This window comes from Pollicipes pollicipes, unplaced genomic scaffold (genome assembly GCF_011947565.3).
Source record: "Pollicipes pollicipes isolate AB1234 unplaced genomic scaffold, Ppol_2.1 Scaffold_6052;HRSCAF=7182_pilon_pilon_pilon, whole genome shotgun sequence".
Lineage (NCBI taxonomy): Eukaryota > Metazoa > Arthropoda > Thecostraca > Pollicipedomorpha > Pollicipedidae > Pollicipes > Pollicipes pollicipes.
Window position 1 is genome coordinate 6752121 of NW_023596805.1, and position 18538 is coordinate 6770658.

General features: G+C 53.1%; 1 protein-coding gene across 2 annotated transcripts; it reads right to left on the reverse strand.

Annotated features, from left to right (window-relative positions):
* Positions 1-1604: 1604 nt before the first annotated feature.
* On the reverse strand, positions 1605-17969 carry LOC119104229 (laccase-1). Of its 2 annotated transcripts, XM_037227897.1 has the most exons (11): positions 17821-17969; positions 13295-13414; positions 12808-13018; positions 11806-11950; positions 10860-10989; positions 9885-10008; positions 7917-8131; positions 5367-5553; positions 4635-4841; positions 3029-3247; positions 1605-2291 (listed from the first exon to the last, which is right to left on the reverse strand). In XM_037227897.1, exons 1-11 carry the CDS (start codon positions 17845-17847, stop codon positions 2032-2034), a joined length of 1845 nt encoding a protein of 614 aa, XP_037083792.1. In that variant the 5' UTR covers positions 17848-17969; the 3' UTR covers positions 1605-2031. The 2 variants fall into 2 exon arrangements, with proteins under 2 accessions (XP_037083792.1, XP_037083791.1); XM_037227896.1 differs by lacking the exon at positions 17821-17969 and having other exon boundaries at positions 13295-13978.
* Between the last annotated feature and the right edge of the window lie 569 nt (positions 17970-18538).

The following is an 18538-nucleotide window of genomic DNA, read 5'->3' on the forward strand; positions in this document are numbered from 1 at the left end:
GCTCGTGGTGCATTGCAAACGAGTTTTCAATACGGCTGTGGAATATTCCCCGCCGCCATGGCGAGCATAAGCACCGATTTGCCAATTCGCTTTCGTAGCCATCCACAATAAACGCTCGGCTGAGTAAATATGCGTGTTGTTGCCGTGGCGAGTGTTCTGGGAAGCCCAACTTTGTGTGTTTGGCGGCAGATGTCGCCGACGTGAGGTGGCCGCTCGTAGAACTACTCTGCAGAGACAGGTCACGTGAGTGTCACGTATGGAGCATAAACACGCCCGTTAGTTGTGGCTATAGTTAACTATTACACTTCACTGTTACAGTGAACTGTAACAGCTAACCACTAAAATTTTAAGGGTATGTTCCACATCTGTATGGGGTCTCGAACTGAACTAGCCGCGTTGAAGATATTGCGATGCAACTCACGGTTATGCCCTTCGTATATTTGAAACCCTCTGGTTCATGAGTTTAAGGTCCGCAACGACGTGGGACAACATTTCAAGATAAACTTGCCATCCGTGACTTCAAAATAGCGTCATTTAAATCCTGTCATTCCGTAAGCCACGCGACGAGCAAGGCAAGAACAAAATGGTCATTCATATCTGGTGTTCGTGAGCACGATTCCCAGATATGATGACCATCAACTGGCTCTCATTCAATGTTGTTGTGCAAGGTACGATGACGTAACCAAACAATAAGGCATCGAGGAGCACCCAACTTAACAGAGAAGTTGGTTGTCTGGAACAGTCTTTTCCACTTACAAGTATCCCAATAGTAATAAATGAGCTTGCTTCCTCATATCTGATGCTTGCTTTAATATCTTCAAATGTGAAACATTCCCTTTAACTGTTACAGCAGCCTGCGGCAGCAAACTTACCACGAACTGCTCCAGTTAACTGTTACAGTAAAATGTTACGACAAACTGTTCCGATATCTGAACCTCATCGTCTATGGATATCGTCTATAGCTCCGTCTGCATATGCAGTGGATACATGTTCCCACGGCGTCATTTACATCTCTCTCTCTCTCTCTCTCTCTCTCTCTCTCTCTCTCTCTCTCTCTCTCTCTCTCTCTCTCTCTCTCTCTCTCTCTCTCTCTCTCTCCTCTCTCTCTCTCTCTCTCTCCTCTCCTCTCTCTCTTCTCTCTCTCTCTCTTCTTCGCTCTCTCTCTCTCCTCTCTCTCTCTCTCTTCCTCTCTCTCTCTCTTCTCTCCTCTCTCTCTCTCTATCTCTCTCTCTCTCTCTCCTCTCTCTCTCTCTCTCTCCTATCTCCTCTCTCTCTTCTCTCTCTTCTCTCTCTCTCTCTCTCTCTCTCTCTCTCTCTCGTCTCTCTCTCTCTCTCTTCTCTCTCTCTCCTCATCTCTCTCTCTCTCTCTCTCTCTCTCTCTCTCTCGCTCCTCTCTCTCTCTCTCTCTCTCTCCTCCTCTTCTCTCTTCTCTCTCTCCTCTCTTCTCCCTCTTTCTCTCTCTCGCTCCTCTTCTTCCCTCCTCTCTCCTCTCCCTCCCTTCGTACCCTATTCTACCTTCTTTTTTCTCTCTACATGACTCATTCTTCCTTTCTTTCTCCTCTCTGTGCGTGACTTCCCAGCAAAGGCACATGCCAAGACATGGTTTCATGAATACATACAATACGCATTCAAGGAATGTTATTTACGAACGAGGTGTTTTACGACCAGGAATACACAATACAGGCATCATAACACGAGCTTTTTCGCCCATTCACACAAAATCTCCGAATAAGTTACGTTTACCTACAAACGCCTTGGCACCAAGCCACCACCAAACACCAAACACTAATGTTCATAAACCGAACGACTGTGGCCTTGCTTTCATGACGATTCAAAGACGGGACCACCTTAGAACCGACACGACAGGAAAGCTTTAGCACACGCACATTATGCGGGTCATATGGGATATAAAACGCGACGTCGCACTAGGTACGCACAGCTCTCACCGGTGTTAGGCATACATTTGTACAGTTCACTTAAAATACCTATGACAAAGTCACGCACGCGTAATGGCACCGCGATACTAGCCGTTCATAAGGCACTCGCAAACAAAGTCAGCAGCGACAACCACAACACAGACAGAAGGGGACCGGTCACGTTCGCCGCGCCCGACTGGCGTTTGTCAGTGCCCTCTTCCGGCGACGAGCTGTACTCGTAGTGCGGCATGAATCCGCCGCACGTTGGAAAGCCTCGTGGCGTTTTGGGCAGGTGTTCCCGCTCTCCAACGTGGAAGATAATTGCCATTCCAACCTCGGCGTGGAAGTTCATGTGACAGTGGAAAAGCCACCAGCCTGGAACAAAACGTCCATAGCATTCAACTCTTAACGTCTTCACGCTGCGTGCCGGTGCAAACACGAATACATTTATTGGCACTGGCGATCGCCGCGGCGCAAACAGCTACAGGCAGGAGTGTAACGCGGAACCGTTCGGACGGTAGGCTGCACAGTAAATACGCGCACGGGTCAGTGGGTGGTGCATTTTGTGATAAGCATGGGGAGACAAACTAGGTTATCAAATGACGGGCGCTGATAACCACGTTGGTTGACGCGCCGTGAAACTATACACACACACACACACGCACACACACACACACACACACACACACACACACACACACACACACACACACACACACACACACACACACACACACACACACACACACTATATATATATATATATATATAGGTTTTCAAAGGTAATCCATTGCTGTACAGGAAACCAACCGGATGGCAACGACCTGTGTTGGTGACTTCGCCTCTAGAACTACCATAAAGCTGCCACGAAGAACCGTACAGATTGGCAACACGTCATCATCCTGGAGTGTTCCAGTTTCACTCCATTTGACCCGTGACGAAGCGGATGATGCCGCATCAGAGGGGATCTACCGCCGACAGCCCCATCTGGTGTGAGCGAGGACGGATGCCTCCGGACTGACCCCCAATCCTCTCCTCCTCCTTCAACGTGATTGATTATCGCTCTCAATCTCTTTCAATCCTCTCTCAATGGCCCTCCCTCCGCCACGTACCCGGGTTGGTAGCGTGGAAACGGACGGCCGTGTACCCGCCGTCGGGTACGGTGACCGTGTCCTTGAGCGGTGCGCGGTGGAGGCGGCGCGGCACGAGGCCGGCCCGGTCCCGCTCCACCACCGCCTGGCGCGTCACCTGGCGACCCAGCCGCTCCATCGCCACCACGCGAAAGGCGTAGCCGTGCAGGTGCAGGGGATGGTTGGCGTCATAGGTGAACCCTGCCGGCGGAGGCGGTCAGACGAACTGGCTGGGGAAGGCGGTCAAATGAACTGGCTGGGGAAGGCGGTCAGATGAACTGGCTGGGGAAGGCGGTTAACTGAACTGGCTGGGGAAGGCGGTTAGATGAACTGGCTGGGGAAGGCGGTCAAATGAACTGGCTGGGGAAGGCGGTCAGATGAACTAGCTGGGGAAGGCGGTCAAATGAACTGGCTGGGGAAGGCGGTCAGATGAACTGGCTGGGGAAGGCGGTCAGATGAACTGGCTGGGAAGGCGGTCAGATGAACTAGCTGGGGAAGGCGGTCAGATGAACTGGCTGGGGAAGCGGTTAGATGAACTGGCTGGGAAGGCGGTTAGATGAACTGGCTGGGGAAGGCGGTCAGATGAACTGGCTGGGGAAGGCGGTCAGATGAACTGGCTGGGGAAGGCGGTTAGATGAACCGGCTGGGGAAGGCGGTCAGATGAACTGGCTGGGGAAGGCGGTCAGATGGACTGGCTGGGGAAGGCGGTCAGACGAACTGGCTGGGGAAGGCGGTCACGTGTACCAGCTGGGGGAGGGTCAGAAGCTTGACACTGACAAGGCAATAGTCACCGGGTGAACCCTGCTAAGTGAGGGGATCTACCCTGCTAAGTGAGGGCTAAGGGGAAGCAAAGATGAGCCCCTGGCGTGGTATACCGGGACATACCGAGGGACGGATCATTAGGGACCATTGGCGGCTTCGCAAGGCACCGGAAGCCATAATGCGTGAGAGGACAGCTCTGGGTGCGGGACCGAAGACCTGTGCACTCCATGTGCCCATGAATTACACAATAATTCACAGGAAGGAAACCAGATTCATTGTCAGTAGCGACCCGCGAAAGCTAGGTGGAACATGCAAAGCAACTGCACCACAGTGCAGATGTGGGAGATACCGCAATACCTTCAGTACGCCCGCTGAAAAACTGACGCGGCAAACTGCGGCAAGATTATGTAAATAGCCAACGATCCGCGTGAGTCATGACCAACATTACAACAATAAAACCTCCGTGATTACAATAACAGTGACAGAAATTACGCCTCCGTGATTGCAAAGTCAACGTACATCGATCCGCGATTGCGCGTAGTTACCAACAATCTGGATAATTCGTGATTACAACCACAACAATTACACGCCTGCGATAACAACTCAAGCAACAAAACTCACACCTCCGTGATTATAACGGCAAGTTACAACAATCTGCGATTGAGTGTGGTCACCAACAATCTACGTGGAGAGAGCTATTTGACCGTGATGAGTCTACGTACCAAGCCACGCCCACTACACAGGGCCCACTCGCTGCAGACCCTCAAGACCAAGCGCTCGCTGCAAACTTCGCCGCTGCGGATGTTCCCGAACGGCCGATGCTCACCCCGATCGATGAAGAACAGCTCGACCACGGCGCCCAGGGGGATGTTGAGCACGTGCGTGCACTCGCAGTACTCGCGCTGACAGTCGCCCGCCGTGCTCGAGTTACAGGTGGCGCTCAGATCGTCCGGCTGGCTTAAAGGTGGCGCCACCGGCAGCCGCAGCGAGATGTTGTTGAACTGCGGTGTCAGCATCTGCAGGTGGTGCTCCACTGCGGGATGAGGCGCCGGGTGACGGAGTTACGCTTTGTTTTGACACTACATGTCAGAATTTTCATCGGCTGGGGTTTGTGAGTGGTTTTACTAACAGGCAGAATGCCAGGATGTACAGCGCACAACATGACAAGCACGGCGTTATTAATTCTGCTGACTTGTCTTGATGTTTGATAACTTGACATTTTCTACTTGTGCACCATGGAGATACAAGAAAAACAATGAGGAGGGGGGAGCAATAAGGCCCGTGTGCACCATTTGTGCATCGAATCCCCGCGGCGCCCGCCTTTTCTGTCGGGGTGGGCGGCAGGTTATAATGGCAGGCAACGCCATTATAACCTCAACAGCCCCAGCCTCAGCCTCAGCCTCAGCAGCCTATATAACCTCAGCAGCTGAGCGCGTTGTAAAGCACCAACGACGACAAGTTATTGATGAATAGACTCATCTACCGGGCGACAATTCTACACACGAACTGCTAACCTCTCACAAGACTTCCTCCCTCCCCCGCGTGCGTCAGCTCTCACCGCTGAAAACGGAGTAATGCTCCTCGTCGTGGAAGTGCTTGTTGTCAACTTGGTTGAAGTCGTAGTCCAGGTAGAACTTGACGTCGGCGTGCTCAACCGACGTGACGTCATCCAGCGCCAGCGCCGTCAGCGCACTCACCGGCACCTTCTCCGGCGTCTGGTCCGCGTCGTTGAAGGGTGACACTTGCTGGAACGGCAGGAGAGGCGCACGTCTCAGGCGCGCGTCTCGAGCGCCGCCAGCCGCGGCGGTGCTGGGCTAATGAGGTGCACGCGTCTCGTTTAGCTCCTTGCGCTGAGGGGTGTCCCGAGATAAACAGCATGTAGATAAGACAGGTAGTATTTGCCTTATTCCTCGGAAAAATCAGGAGAATGGAGATATAAGTTAGGTTGATAATTCGGAAACACGCATTTATCGAAACAATACCTGATGCTTTTATGTCCGATAAAAACCAGGAATGTGGCAGCATTGTGCACTGCGAACATGCTGTGTTTTGAGGAGCGAGTGAATTTGTTGTGGTTGCTGTTGGAAACACAACACAGCGGTCGTAGCTCTCTAATCACCAGAGATGAAGCCAGAACCCCACGTACGAATCGAGCTACAAAGGAAAGGGTGAAGAGCTTGTCAAAGGGGAGTTGTCAGAACTATCAGGAGCATGCGTCATCACCTACGCGTGCTCAACACAACTCAACTCAACTCATCTAAGCTCAGCACAACCCACCATACGCGTAACTCAACGTACGCAATCCAAGTACTAAAACACAGGCAAGAGCTCCCTGCATTTCGCACATAGCACATCGTTTAACACCGCCAAACGATCTACAAAGCCTGCCCTTGATCGACTCAAACTTGTTGACCTAGCATTTACCACAGCTGTGCGTTCAATCTCAGCCACATGTATGTAAGAACCAAACCGTGACCTCGCGGCCCTCTGCGCCAGTTCAGCTCGGCGCCCGCGAGTCTATAAGGTCTTTTGCAACCCAGGACGGTCACGTGACCCAGCTCGTGCGCCGTCACCTGCTAGCGCGCGCGTGACGCCTGTGACCGGGCCAGCGATCACGGAGCCGCCATTGTGAGCACCGGCTTACAAAAGGGACACGTACCTCCCGCACGCTTTTGGGGGAAATGGCGGCACACGCGGCGCGGCGGTGGAGAAAAGTCGCGGCCACGTACCGAACTGAACAACACCGACGGTCAGAGATTTGAGCGTGAATAGACGTGCTGGATTACAAGGATTTGAGAATAAAAGACAGCAGCGAACTGTGCTTTTTGGCAGATGAGTTTGAGCTTCACACTGAACGACTTGAGCAATTTCCTGTCGTAGTGCCTGTCATTATAAGTAGTAACTACTTAAAAAATATGACGATGTGGTACTGCTCCTTCTGCACGCACTGGGACGCTGGAGGGTCATGGAGAGGTATTGATCGTGGCATTCTTCATGTCCCCGGCAACAAAGCGTACGTAAACCCCCATGCCCGGCAAGGGCAACTGCGGTGCAGAACACGCAATCCGCGCGCGCAAGAGACTGCCGGTTCAGAGGCCAGGGGTTCGCGCAGCACCCTCGCCAGCCTGACATTGTAGCACCCGACACGAGAGTTCTGCAGGGTAGCTGCGGCTCTGCGGCGGCTAACCCGCCATCAGCATAGGCGGATCCTGGGGGGGGCTGGGCACGGGGCCATGGCCTCCCCCCAAAACCTCTGAGAGTATGTATGTTTTGCCCCCCCCCAAAAAAAAACATTCCCAGAACTTCATAGAAGTTTCGTCTACTTACCGTCTGTTTTAACTTTAACTGTTTTAACTGTTTTAACCTCTGTTTAAGATTCAAAAGCATTTCGGTGCTTTTTCGGTTTTGAATGGTGTCCCTACTAGGTACTCGCGAGAGGCACCATGCACTGGACCTCGGATCCCACACCAGCCAGCTGGCGACGAACGGTTGCCCCCCCCCCCAAAAAAAACAACTGGCTCGATCCGCCCCTGGCTATCAGCAAGACACGCCTGATCCTGTGACGCAGCATGACAAGGATCGATCATCCGCCCAGAGGGTAGCTGATGCGGTGTGCGAGTCCGATGACTTGCAGTGTGTTCGTCGTAAATCGCCGCAATCTAATAGTAATCGCCGCCAATGATAACCGACGTGTGTTCGCCGAAGGGTAAATCGCCGAAATCTGCGCGGGTATTGCGGAGCGACAAACACACCGCTTATATCCTGACGCAAGAGCCGGCAGACAACGTATGCGTGCACTCCATACACGACGAGCAATGTGTGCCACAATCATCCTCGGATCAGAAGGGCTGAGTTGCTAATTACCAAACGTCGTCCACAAGTTGCAACCTATGACGTCAGAGGTAAGTGCGTCATGGCAGTTCCTACGGTTTGGAGAATAGTTGCTTGTGTATGACGTAAGCACTTGCGACGTCATAGGCAGCAACTCAGGTGGCTTCTTCGCCAATGGGGAACGCGGCCCTCGCAGCCAGCAGCGGAGCGAATCAGCGATCTGTAGTAGCCGCGCGCCCGCCTGATTGGTCCCTGCCATCCGCCGGGCACTGCTGACCTTGCCCGGGCGTTTGGTGGCCCAGTAGTCGATCTCCTGCTCGGGTACCACCTGCGGCGACCCCCTGTATCGCACCACCGCCACCTGGTGAGCGAGGCTGAAACGCTCGTCGCAGTCCATCAGGCCGCGGACCTTCAGCCAATAGACGCCCGGTGCTTGGTTGGCGTGCAGTATTACGTCATACCGCTCGCCGGCGTAGATGACGAGGGAGTCAGCTGGGGACGGTGACGTCACTGCGTCACTGATCCGCTGAGTGAGCGAGAGTCCCGGGCAGACAAGTGATCAGCGATGGACGGCTGCCAAGGCGCTGCACTGCCACAGTCATCGCGAAACAACAGTCACTTGATCATACAGCATTCGTTGGCCGTGACAAATGTCACGTGACGCGACGGGCCCACCTGCACATGGTGACACCGGACCACGACAGCCAGTGATGGCACAAACAGCAGAGGGAGAGACCGGAGGCCGCGACCCAGCTTGTAGCGCAAGGATTTCAGGCGGGCGCGCACAACCAACGAGTACGCTAACGCGCTTACACATTGCGACACTGCACGGTCTGCTAACTCCACCTGAACATTGCGACACCGCGCGTGTTGACAGCTGCCCGATGGAAGCGCCCTCACGCACCGTCATCACTCAGAGGTCAGCCAGGGGTCAGCCTCGCACGTGGAGCACGTGACCCGGCAGAAAACACACCACCGAAAGAACAGAGCTCGCGCCAGACATCCAACAATGGGTTCCCTTTGACGTGCTTTCGACGTGCGGCGGGAAGCAGAAGAAACAGAAGAGCCGGCAGCACGACAAAAACAAGCCTATCATGCAAAACCACCTTGAAGCTGCTTTAGGAATGTGCGCTATTGCATGGCATGCGATTCTACCCCAGCTGGTGGTTCTGTCGACGAATATGGCGCACGTCCGGGTCACTGTCAGCAACCGGTTTGTTTTTCGAAGGCACACCAAGCACAAGCTGATGATGATGAGGTGATGATGGGATGACTGTCCCTTGTGCATTCATCGCAGTCTCTGAAGGTTTGCGTGGCTGCATGACTAACGAACTCATCTGCGAACGCGAGAAAACCCGAGCTTTGAGCACTGAGTATGAAGCGGGGAAGTCTGGGCATTCCCTTCGCCACCTCTCGCAGTAACAACTGCACAAGTACAGGAGTCACGTGGAGAAAGCACAGCACATGGAGCGTGGCCCAGAATTCATTTGAAATGAGCCCAGTAGGGCATCTGACACGTCTCAGACAATCCTTGACTCACATCTGTGTGACTGTCGGGTGTAGATACGAGGCCCTACATAACGAGCACGCTTGCGCACATCGGACACCGCGCTCAGCCTGACCCGTCTATTTTCCGCTCGCCAGTGTTGGTTAATGATAGTGTAGTGGTTGAACTGCGCCCCTGATGGACCACAGGTGCGGCACTGGATTCCCCGCGGTTCCCCCTCTCCCTGCCAGGTCGAGAGGCTCGTGACGTCATGCAGCCTCAGCAGCTGAGTGCGCCGGAAATCCCGAATGGCCCAGCATGACCTGCAGTGTGCCGTTTGACCAGGGCACTGACCGCTTCGGGCAGCAGTCGGCCGGCCTGGCGGCGAACCGGCTCACTCTCCACGAGCTTCACGTACTCTTCGCGGGCTCCACTCGCTCTCCACGGGCTCCACTCAGTCTCCACGGGCTGCACTCGCCCTCTACAGGCTCCACTCGCTCTCCACCAGCTCCAATCACTCTCCACGGGCTTTACGCACTCTCCACGGGCTCCACTCGCTCTCCACAGGCTCCACTCACTCTCCACAGGCTCCACTCACTCTCTACAGGCTCCACTCCCTCTCCACAGGCTCCACTCACTCTCCACAGGCTGCACTCACTCTCCACAGGCTCCACTCGCTCTCTCACAGGCTCCACTCACTCTCCACAGGCTGCACTCACTCTCCACAGGCTCCACCCACTCTCCACAGGCTGCACTCACTCTCCACGGGCTCCACATCGCTGCCGTCCGAGGCGATCACGGTCAGGCGGTGGCCGTCCACGGACACCTCCAGCGGGCAGTTCATCACTCCGTTGCTAACCAGCCTCAGGCGGTGGCGCAGCCCCTGCGAAGGTCACGAGGTCACGGAGTGAAACGCAGCGCCTCGGCAGGCGGCGGCGAGCGCGCGCTTCGGCAGCGGGGAGGGGGGAGGGGAGGGAGGGGCAACACAGTCCGGACTTGTGTCACACTAAAAGTTCTGATCCTCAGTTCATGACAGACTTGAATACAGCATAAGTGAGTGCTAGGGAAGGAAGAGTGCAGCTAGAGTGACTGCAAGTGTTCGCCCCCCCCCCCCCAAAAAAAACACCGCCGGAGAAACGGTGCAAGCGTCAGACACTTGGTAAGTATTTACTCCGGCTTACTAACCGAAGGACAATACCATAACAGTAGGCTAACAATATGCGTGTTGGTATCACTGCTGCTGGTGCCTTCCGCCGAGAGGACTGTGCATAGGGAATATGAGAAGTTCCCGTGTCACTGTTTCTCACTTCCGCGACGACCTGCTCGGCGAGCAGTGAGTGTGTGGGTCGGCGTCACGTCGTCGTTGCTCACCTCCCAGATGATGTGTTCAGTGAGCAGTGTATGCATGTGTGAGCAGTTCTTGAATCGTTTCTTACCGCGTGGCCCAGTGTTCATATTCCCGTTTCTCACCTTTATTCAGTGTAGTCGATGAACGGCAAAGACGATGACACCGATAACGTACCGGTTAACGAATCTGCGTTACCCACCGCGCGTTTGAGAAACCAGAGATACAGGGTTCGATTCCCCGCGGTGTCCGCCCTTCCCGCTAGGGTGAGAGGCAGGCGACATCATAGAGCCTCAGCAGCCGAGTGTGTCGTTAAGACCCCCCCACCCGACGACGACAACAACAATGGGTAACGGCGCGTAACCGGCTGCTGCGTCTCCACTGCTCACCTTATCGACGACATACTCAGTGAGCGGCGTGTGGGAGCTGTTCCGGTGGTGACCGGCGGGTCGTCCCCGGCCGTTGATCAGAATCGTCTCCGGTTTGTTTGTTCCCAGCGCGTGGTGGTGAGAGACAAACCTGTCACATCGTGAACAAAAGTGAGCACAGGTTTCCAATGGTCATCATGCATGCGCTAACGCGATGAGTGGTTCATATCTCAAGTGAGAATATGCTCCGTGATGAATGAACTCCACTGTGGGCAGCTCAGCACACATGGCCTCTCCAACTTTCCTTGAAGTCCATCAATATTTTCCACATGGCTCATGAACATAATGGGTTTGTAAATCGCTGTAAGCAATCCACTCCCTGAATCCTGAAGGCACCACCTGAATACACATACATTAACCGATGCAATAAATCGCATCACCTAGGAAGAGCGGTGATGCAACTAGCTACTCTTCCCCGGCGGCGTGGTGTGAGCACCCGCCTAGCGCTGACACCTGGCCGACAGACATATAAGGACAGTAGCTCGACGAAGCCTATTAATAATTCCAGGGCTCTGTGTGCGCCGGGCTTGGAAGGTCGGCCAAGGTCACTCGCATGCGGTATTGCGTGTCGGCTTTCAGGTGGAGGCCGGAATGTCAGTACTGCTCCGTAGTCGGCCAGGGATCGACTGAAGTGTCGACCGAGCCGGCAGTTGACTTCCAAACGCGCATCTGATTTTACTGCGCATGCGTGACCGTCGCATCGTCCATGGCAGAACTTCTAGGAAGAGTGCGCGATGCGTCTGGTTCTTCTTTGCGTGACTGCAAACCGTGTATCAGAAAACATGCATCACCACAGACGCTCAGCCGTCGTAGTGCCTGGCCATGGGCCAGCTCCAGTCAGACCGACAGCTGGCGCCCGCCGTCACTGGTCGTTCCGTTCGCCTTCCAACCACACCCGGTTACATACCTCTCCACGGCCAGCTCCTTGAGCCAGTCAGAGAGAAGGATCTTGTGCTCCGGCAGGTCCGTGTCGAAAAGCGCGCCGTGCAGGTCCAGCTCGCGGGGCATGCGGATGGTCAGCGCGCCGTACGCCCCGTCCGACCTCTGGAAACCTGTCGACGCCGCCAAACGCGGGCTCAGGCCACGGCCGTGGAGACAGGCTCACACAACCACGACGGAGGTGTGAGCCGTTCGATGACGGACACCATGGCACGGGTGTGAGCCGTTCGACGACGGACACCACGGCAGAGGTGTGGGCCGTTCGGTGACGTACACCACGGCAGAGGTGTGAGCCGTTCAATGACGGACACTACGGCAGAGGTGTGAACCGTTCCATGACAGACACCAAGGCAGAGGTGGGAGTCAAAGACAGGCATAGGTGATTTCCTGGACGGTAGGGCAACCGTTTCAGTGAGGACCCACCAACCTATCCACGCTAACCTAAACCATCCCGCCTGATCCCACCACTTACAAAAGCTTTGTGCACGCAACTGAGTTATCGACTCTCCGCAACGCATGAACGCCCCGACTCTACAGCACCTTATTCCCGGGTCAACACCCTCTCTCGCACCTGAGTTTGAGTATCTCTAGTCCGAGTGCGAGTACCAGAGCTCTCTCTCTCTCTCTCTCTCTCTCTCTCTCTCTCTCTCTCCTCTCCTCTCTCCTCTCTCTCCTCTCTCTACTCTGCTCTCTCTCTCTCTCCTCTCTGTCCTCCTCTCCTCTCTCTCTCTCTCTCTATCTCTCTCTCTCTCTCTCCTCTCTTCTTCTTTCTCTCTCTCTCTCTCTCTCTCTCTCCTCTCTCTCTATCTCTCTCTCTCTCTCTCTCTCTCTCTCTCTCTCTCTCTCTCTCTCTCTCTCTCTCTCTCTCTCTCCTCTCTATATCTCTTCTCTCTCTCTTTTCTTCACTGGAGTGTTGAAGTACCAGAGCTCTCTCTCTCACCGGAGTGTGAGTACCAGAGCCCTCTCTCACCGGAGTGGGAGTGCCAGAAGTGGGTTCCGGGGTTTTCGGCACGGAAGGTGTATCGGAACACGGTGCCCGGCAACTGGGGGCACTGAGTCACGTGTGGCACCCCGTCCATGAACTGACTGCCTCGCTGATGCAAGCCATGCCAGTGGATGCTGGAAGTGTCACTGCCCAGGTGGTTCTCCAGGTCCACCACCACCGTGTCCTCATGACACACCTGAGAGAGAGAAACACATCGTTCAGAGCACGAGAGGAGCACTTGAGGAGCAGCTTGTTCCCCTGAGGACCAAGAGCACGAGAGAATCATCAAGTGTCCGCCGAGGTACAGATCGACAAAGAATATGGCTGACTGATATCTTTCTCACTGGAATCGCCAGGTGCCTTATAATTGACGATGACATGGTTTCAGTTCTATCTCACCCCCATACCCGGGCCAAGCATCCCACGGTAGCCAATCCTCACTCCTCACTTCTATGCAGTCCTCACTCCTCACCTCTATAGGGGGACCGGGCATCTGACGGTTGACGGTGACCAGTCCTCGCCGCCGACCGTCAGCCGCCACGCAGTGAGGACGCTGACAGTCCGTACTGTTTCCGGGACAGCCGAAACATGCCTGTGGAACCACGAACGGGGTGTTTTTTGTGACACTAGTCATGCGTTAGAGCCGTGGAGACTGTTTCTGAGGCACGTGAATGTTGGTTCGGAAACGAGACAAGAAGTCTAGTGATACTGCTAACCGTGTTTACGTAGCATATTGGGAGGGTTGCCAGAATGACTCAAAATTTCGGCAAAGTAGGCTTACGCACTGACCAGCGTAAGCGTGCCTTTGTTTGTATGATCTAAAGGCGCCAAAGCGGCGGGTGCCATAGCACCACCACTCTCTTAGGATGCTGAGCATTAACCTCGTGGTGACCTCGCATGGAAAGAAATGACGTTAAAATTGGTGTCGGAACCCTTGCTTTCTGAGACACTCCTCCACCTATGGGACGATACGTTCATAAACGCAAAGTTTCGTCTCACCTACATCCTTTGTGGATGTTTCAGCTTAGCAACGCCTTATAACAACACTTCAGCTCGTTAGCGATACCCGCAATTGGATAAAAGGACAGAAATGGCGCAGGCATGCCTCTGCGCCGCGCGGGTGCCGCAAGGTTCGAGGTTCGAAAACGCCGCGTCTGCACGCTCCATGACTGCGCGTCCGCGGCAACCAATCAACGTTCAGTTGAAGGGTGTGTTCCGTATTTGAAAATATTGAAGCAAGCATCAGCTATGATCAGCAGCTTTGCAAATTTCACTCGTAACTTTCGGTGTGGTTTTGAGTTGAAAAACTCCTGTAGACAACCAGATTTCACCATGGCTAGTGCATTTGGTTCCCAATATGCCACCGTTTGATTACGTCGAGGAGCGATTTTACGTCAAAGTCGATGCCAGACTGGCCGTCTCTGAATTGCAACTGTAGCGGACGGGCTGACTTACTTACAGTATTTCAAGTTGCCGACAGGTGTCTTGTAAGTGGTGCGTGTTTACTGAACCCGGATTTCGTGATGTGCGCTTATGGTGGCCCTTTCTTGTCACATGCGTGCATATTTGTCCGTCATTCTATATTTATATTCGCATTGACATATTCGGCCACGGTGCGATTCTTAAGTTATTCAATTTCCAGTCTCATTTCCATTACAACTGCCCAAATTCCTACACCATGTGACACAGAAAGTGAGTCGAGTTCAAAACATTCCCGCACCACATTTAACTGGCTAAAGACCAACTGCTGTCCATTGATGCTCCGAATCTTGCTGACGTACGCCACACACGAATAATGCGACGATCTCTTTTTTCTTGACCTTGAGCACTACGTGGCCATTGAGATGGCGGTGTTTGTGTAATATTTCAATGACGCCATGCATATCTGAATCACTTTTAAACAGGCTGTGCGAAATAATTTGAACCTATTCGCCAGCGTGAAGATCAGAAACAAGTCGGTTTGAAGTCTTAAAGATCGGGACTACCTCACCAAGCCCACACCCTTGGGAAAGTCTTCCGCATGCCAATGCTTTTCGGAACAACATGCTCAAAGGTACTGCCAGGACGTCAGCAGACTCACGAGGAAGCTGGGGTAGGATCGTCTGGTCCAGGGGCGCTAGATGGCTTCAGTGATATCAATTTATTTGCAACCACCTGAGTAGAAATGTCCACATCTTCTAGAAACGGTCCTTGAAAATTACAAGGCATCACAGGCACAGGGGAAGTCCCTTCGTCGGTGAAAACGCTGGCAGAGAATTTGCAGAAAATACCGGCCTTTCCTTCGCTGCTGCTGGTCAGCGCTCCATCATCATCGAGAAGGTCTTCAGTCCTACATCTCGCACACTGGCTTCAGTTGGCGTCCCTCCAAGAGGCCTACGGTTTTTAGGCCAGGCGTACCTCCAAAAGACCCAGGTTAGGCTCGGCGTAACCCCGAAGACTACTTTCGTTTCAAACTCTTCCCGAAGGATTCCGGTTGGCTTCCTTAAGTCATTGCGACACCACACACCGCACTTGGCCCTTACACAGTGTTCAACTTTACCCAGGAATCAAATGCGCGACAACACCGCCTTAGTCTTGTTTCTCACTTCTAATATCGGCATCGCACAGGCAGTTAACATGCACAAACTTTGTGATGTCAAAAACCTAAGAGCCACAAAAATTTTCAGGATTGGAACCAGAGACTGCTTTTCAAAGGGAGTTGGCTTCAAGTCTGGCCCGGCCACCCCAGATCACGAAAAAATATATACACATATTCACTCACACATTTACCTCATTTATTCCTGACACGATGTCTGGCACCTACACACCAGCAATGACAATTCCATTTCAACGTGAAGCGGTCCTGTTGACAGGCCACTCTAGACGTGAGGTAAAGCTTTGAATGTGTTTTAATTGGGGAGCAGCATGGCTACGTGCGAGCAATTTCAAGCCATTTCCAGCCTCATCCACAACAGAACTCTCCTGATGCGTTCATCGGCTCTCCACCTATGTCACAGATACGACAGATAAATGTATGATTGTTAACAGATAAAAGATGTGTTGTCAATGAATTTTAACGTCAATGATGCACTACAGCTGAACGATTATTAAGTCTTCCTTGCGCTGGTATTCTTTCTTATGTTTTTTTTTTTGGTAACTTTTTGCAAATGCTCTTGAGTGTGAAGCAAATGAGAAGGGTGTAAGTGCACACCTTTCCGAATGCGGTTACGCTGCGTTACTAAATTTAACACCTCTAGCACAACTTAATTCTCAATGATATAGTAAAAGTTGTTCCGAAATATATTCAGACGTATTTGATCACAACTGACACAGGACATCTTCAGCAACAAAACTGCGATAAATTATTACTGCGTTAGGTTCACGTCATACTTTGATGCCATTTCAACTTTTGCCTAACATCCTCGGCACTCTGGCAACCGTTTATTATCCCATCAACAAGACTAATGCTGCGAACTTGCCTAAACTACGGCCCAAAAACGCCAAGATTTACCCTCATCGATGAGCCAGCCGTCATTTACGCGGCCACGGGAGCTATCCGGGGGTGGGGTGGGGGGGGGGGGGGGGGCAAGGGCGCTCCGTCACGCTCGCCAGCTGACGGTAGCTGCCTGCTCTAGAAACCCAGTGTGACGGTGCGCGCGAGGATGCCGGGCGGCTGGCTGATGAGCATCACCGTCTGTGTAGTATATGTGACGTAGGAAGTTGAAGGTACCGACCAGGCGGGCTGGGGTTTCGGGGAAAAACGTCTGAACCGCGGCGCGGTGTGAACCATTTTTTAACTGGAAGATGGCTGCGCAGTGGGAGTTTCGTTATGTGGTCACCTACCGCGTCACAACCTGTTGGGCAACAGGTCGCAACCTGGTCGCGACCTGTTGCGTCACGACCCGTCGGGTTCAGTGCAATGTAAGCACCAATAACAGCGCTTTATCTCCGTTGATTTCGGATTATTCCCGGTTCGTCGAATTTAGTCGTCTGAGCTTGTCTATACCTGGAACATACGAACGCTGCTTGCTGTACCGTCCGTGTTTTGGGATTGCGCGCAATCCCAATCACCTCCGTGATTGCGGACGATAACCTGTCGCACATCGAATGAACTGTCCTTTAAAAGGGCGCACAGTTCCCTCGAGTCTGGTGCTGACTGTCCGAGGGCGAGCCACTGCGCAGCAGCACTGTAAACCGGTTTCAGAAGCTTCAGGCATTGTCCCGTGTCTCATCTGTATGTGCTCGGAGAGAAGTCCCCCGGGCCACACAAACAGCCGATCCTTCGATCGTGCCTGAGAGACGCTTTGGCACACGTCTGCGAACTTTGTTCGTGCTCTGCGGCTGGCAACAGGCTGGCAACGCTCTGTTCGCTCACTCACCGAGCAACAACCACAGCATTCGCGGAGGCGCACTTGCTCGCCTTTGATTTTGGAATGCCGCCACTTGAGATGTGCAGCGGAGGTGAAGGTCACGGGACCAAGGTCATGCATCGCCGCCGCGGCGCTGCTGTTCCGACTCGTGCGTGACACGAATCAAAGCCACACAAACAAAGCCGCGTGTTGAGTTGGGACACTTTTGGGTTGCGCACACATCGTAGGGCTTTCCTTGATGTTATGGGATATAAATATTCATATCCAGCTTGAAAACCGTTTCTGGGTTGAGAAATCAGGGACCAAATATGGCTCCATATTTATTTATGGCTCCATGTTGTGGCTCCATTATACCATTATCAAAAGCGAAACTACAGCTTGCGCTTTTCTAATCCGCGGACGAAGGACTTTGAAATTTCGCCTACTTTTCTAATTCGTCAGTAGATCGGGTAACATCTTCAGGAAAATCTGACACACAACTTAAACGCATGCCTGAAAAGAGCACAAGATAAAACCATTCTGTGCGAAACTCACCAAAATCAACAGATTTTTTTCGCTTTTTGCATTGTGCTCCGGACAGAAGCGTCATCGCGAGTGCTCTCCCTTTAAGATTTATTCGCCCCGTCCCCAGCTCCAAAGACGCCCTCACCTTCGACAGAGTGTAATAGTACTCCATGCTGAAGTGGTAGTAGCACGTCTTCGGCTTCTCGAAGCGGCTGCACGTGCGCTGACACGGGTGTCGTCCGCTGGTGGTGTTCAGGGTCACAAAATGGGCCGGAACCACTATGGTGCTGGCGGCGGCATCTGAAACGCCGACACGACAGCACTGTAAACAGAATGTCCCGCGTCCCACCGACTGACCAGAGTCACGCGGCTGGCTCTCAGCTGCGATACGAGGAGACGTGTTCCGGTTCACGCTGTGAAAGTCCTCGGCGAACAAGATCACGTGACAGCTGCACAGCTGATAAAACGCTAGGCGCTGTTCAGGTGCTTTAAAAGGCTGAGGTGTAGCGGAAAGAAATTAACGGCTCACAGGCAGAGAATAACAAAGTCGGAGTTAACGGTCACACAAAGCATACAGAAGCTCTGAACCTGGCACTGATTTACTCTATTGTCCCTGGGGAATCCTAAATAGTCGGCAACTTTCATTTAAGCCTGTGCACCTGTCCCAGAGTGCTTTATCGCTTACTCTCCCCCTTACCATAGTCACCGAGATAGGCGACAAAGTTATCTGTTCGACGCATACATCTACAGTTTATGCGGAATTGGAGAGAGCAAATGAGGGAAAAGAGGTAAACGAAGCGAATGAAGACAAAATGGAGAAAGGACGGCGACAATAAGGAGAATTTTATGCTTTGATAGCAAGC

Coding starts and splice junctions, on each gene's coding strand:
- LOC119104229 (XM_037227896.1), bottom strand. CDS start 13,456: ATGACTAGTGTCACAAAAAACACCCCGTTCGTGGTTCCACAGGCATGT. Junction 10,990..11,805: donor AAGGAGCTGGCCGTGGAGAG/GTATGTAACCGG, acceptor ACGATGTGACAG/GTTTGTCTCTCACCACCACG. Junction 3,248..4,634: donor GCTGTTCTTCATCGATCGGG/GTGAGCATCGGC, acceptor CTCCGCCGGCAG/GGTTCACCTATGACGCCAAC.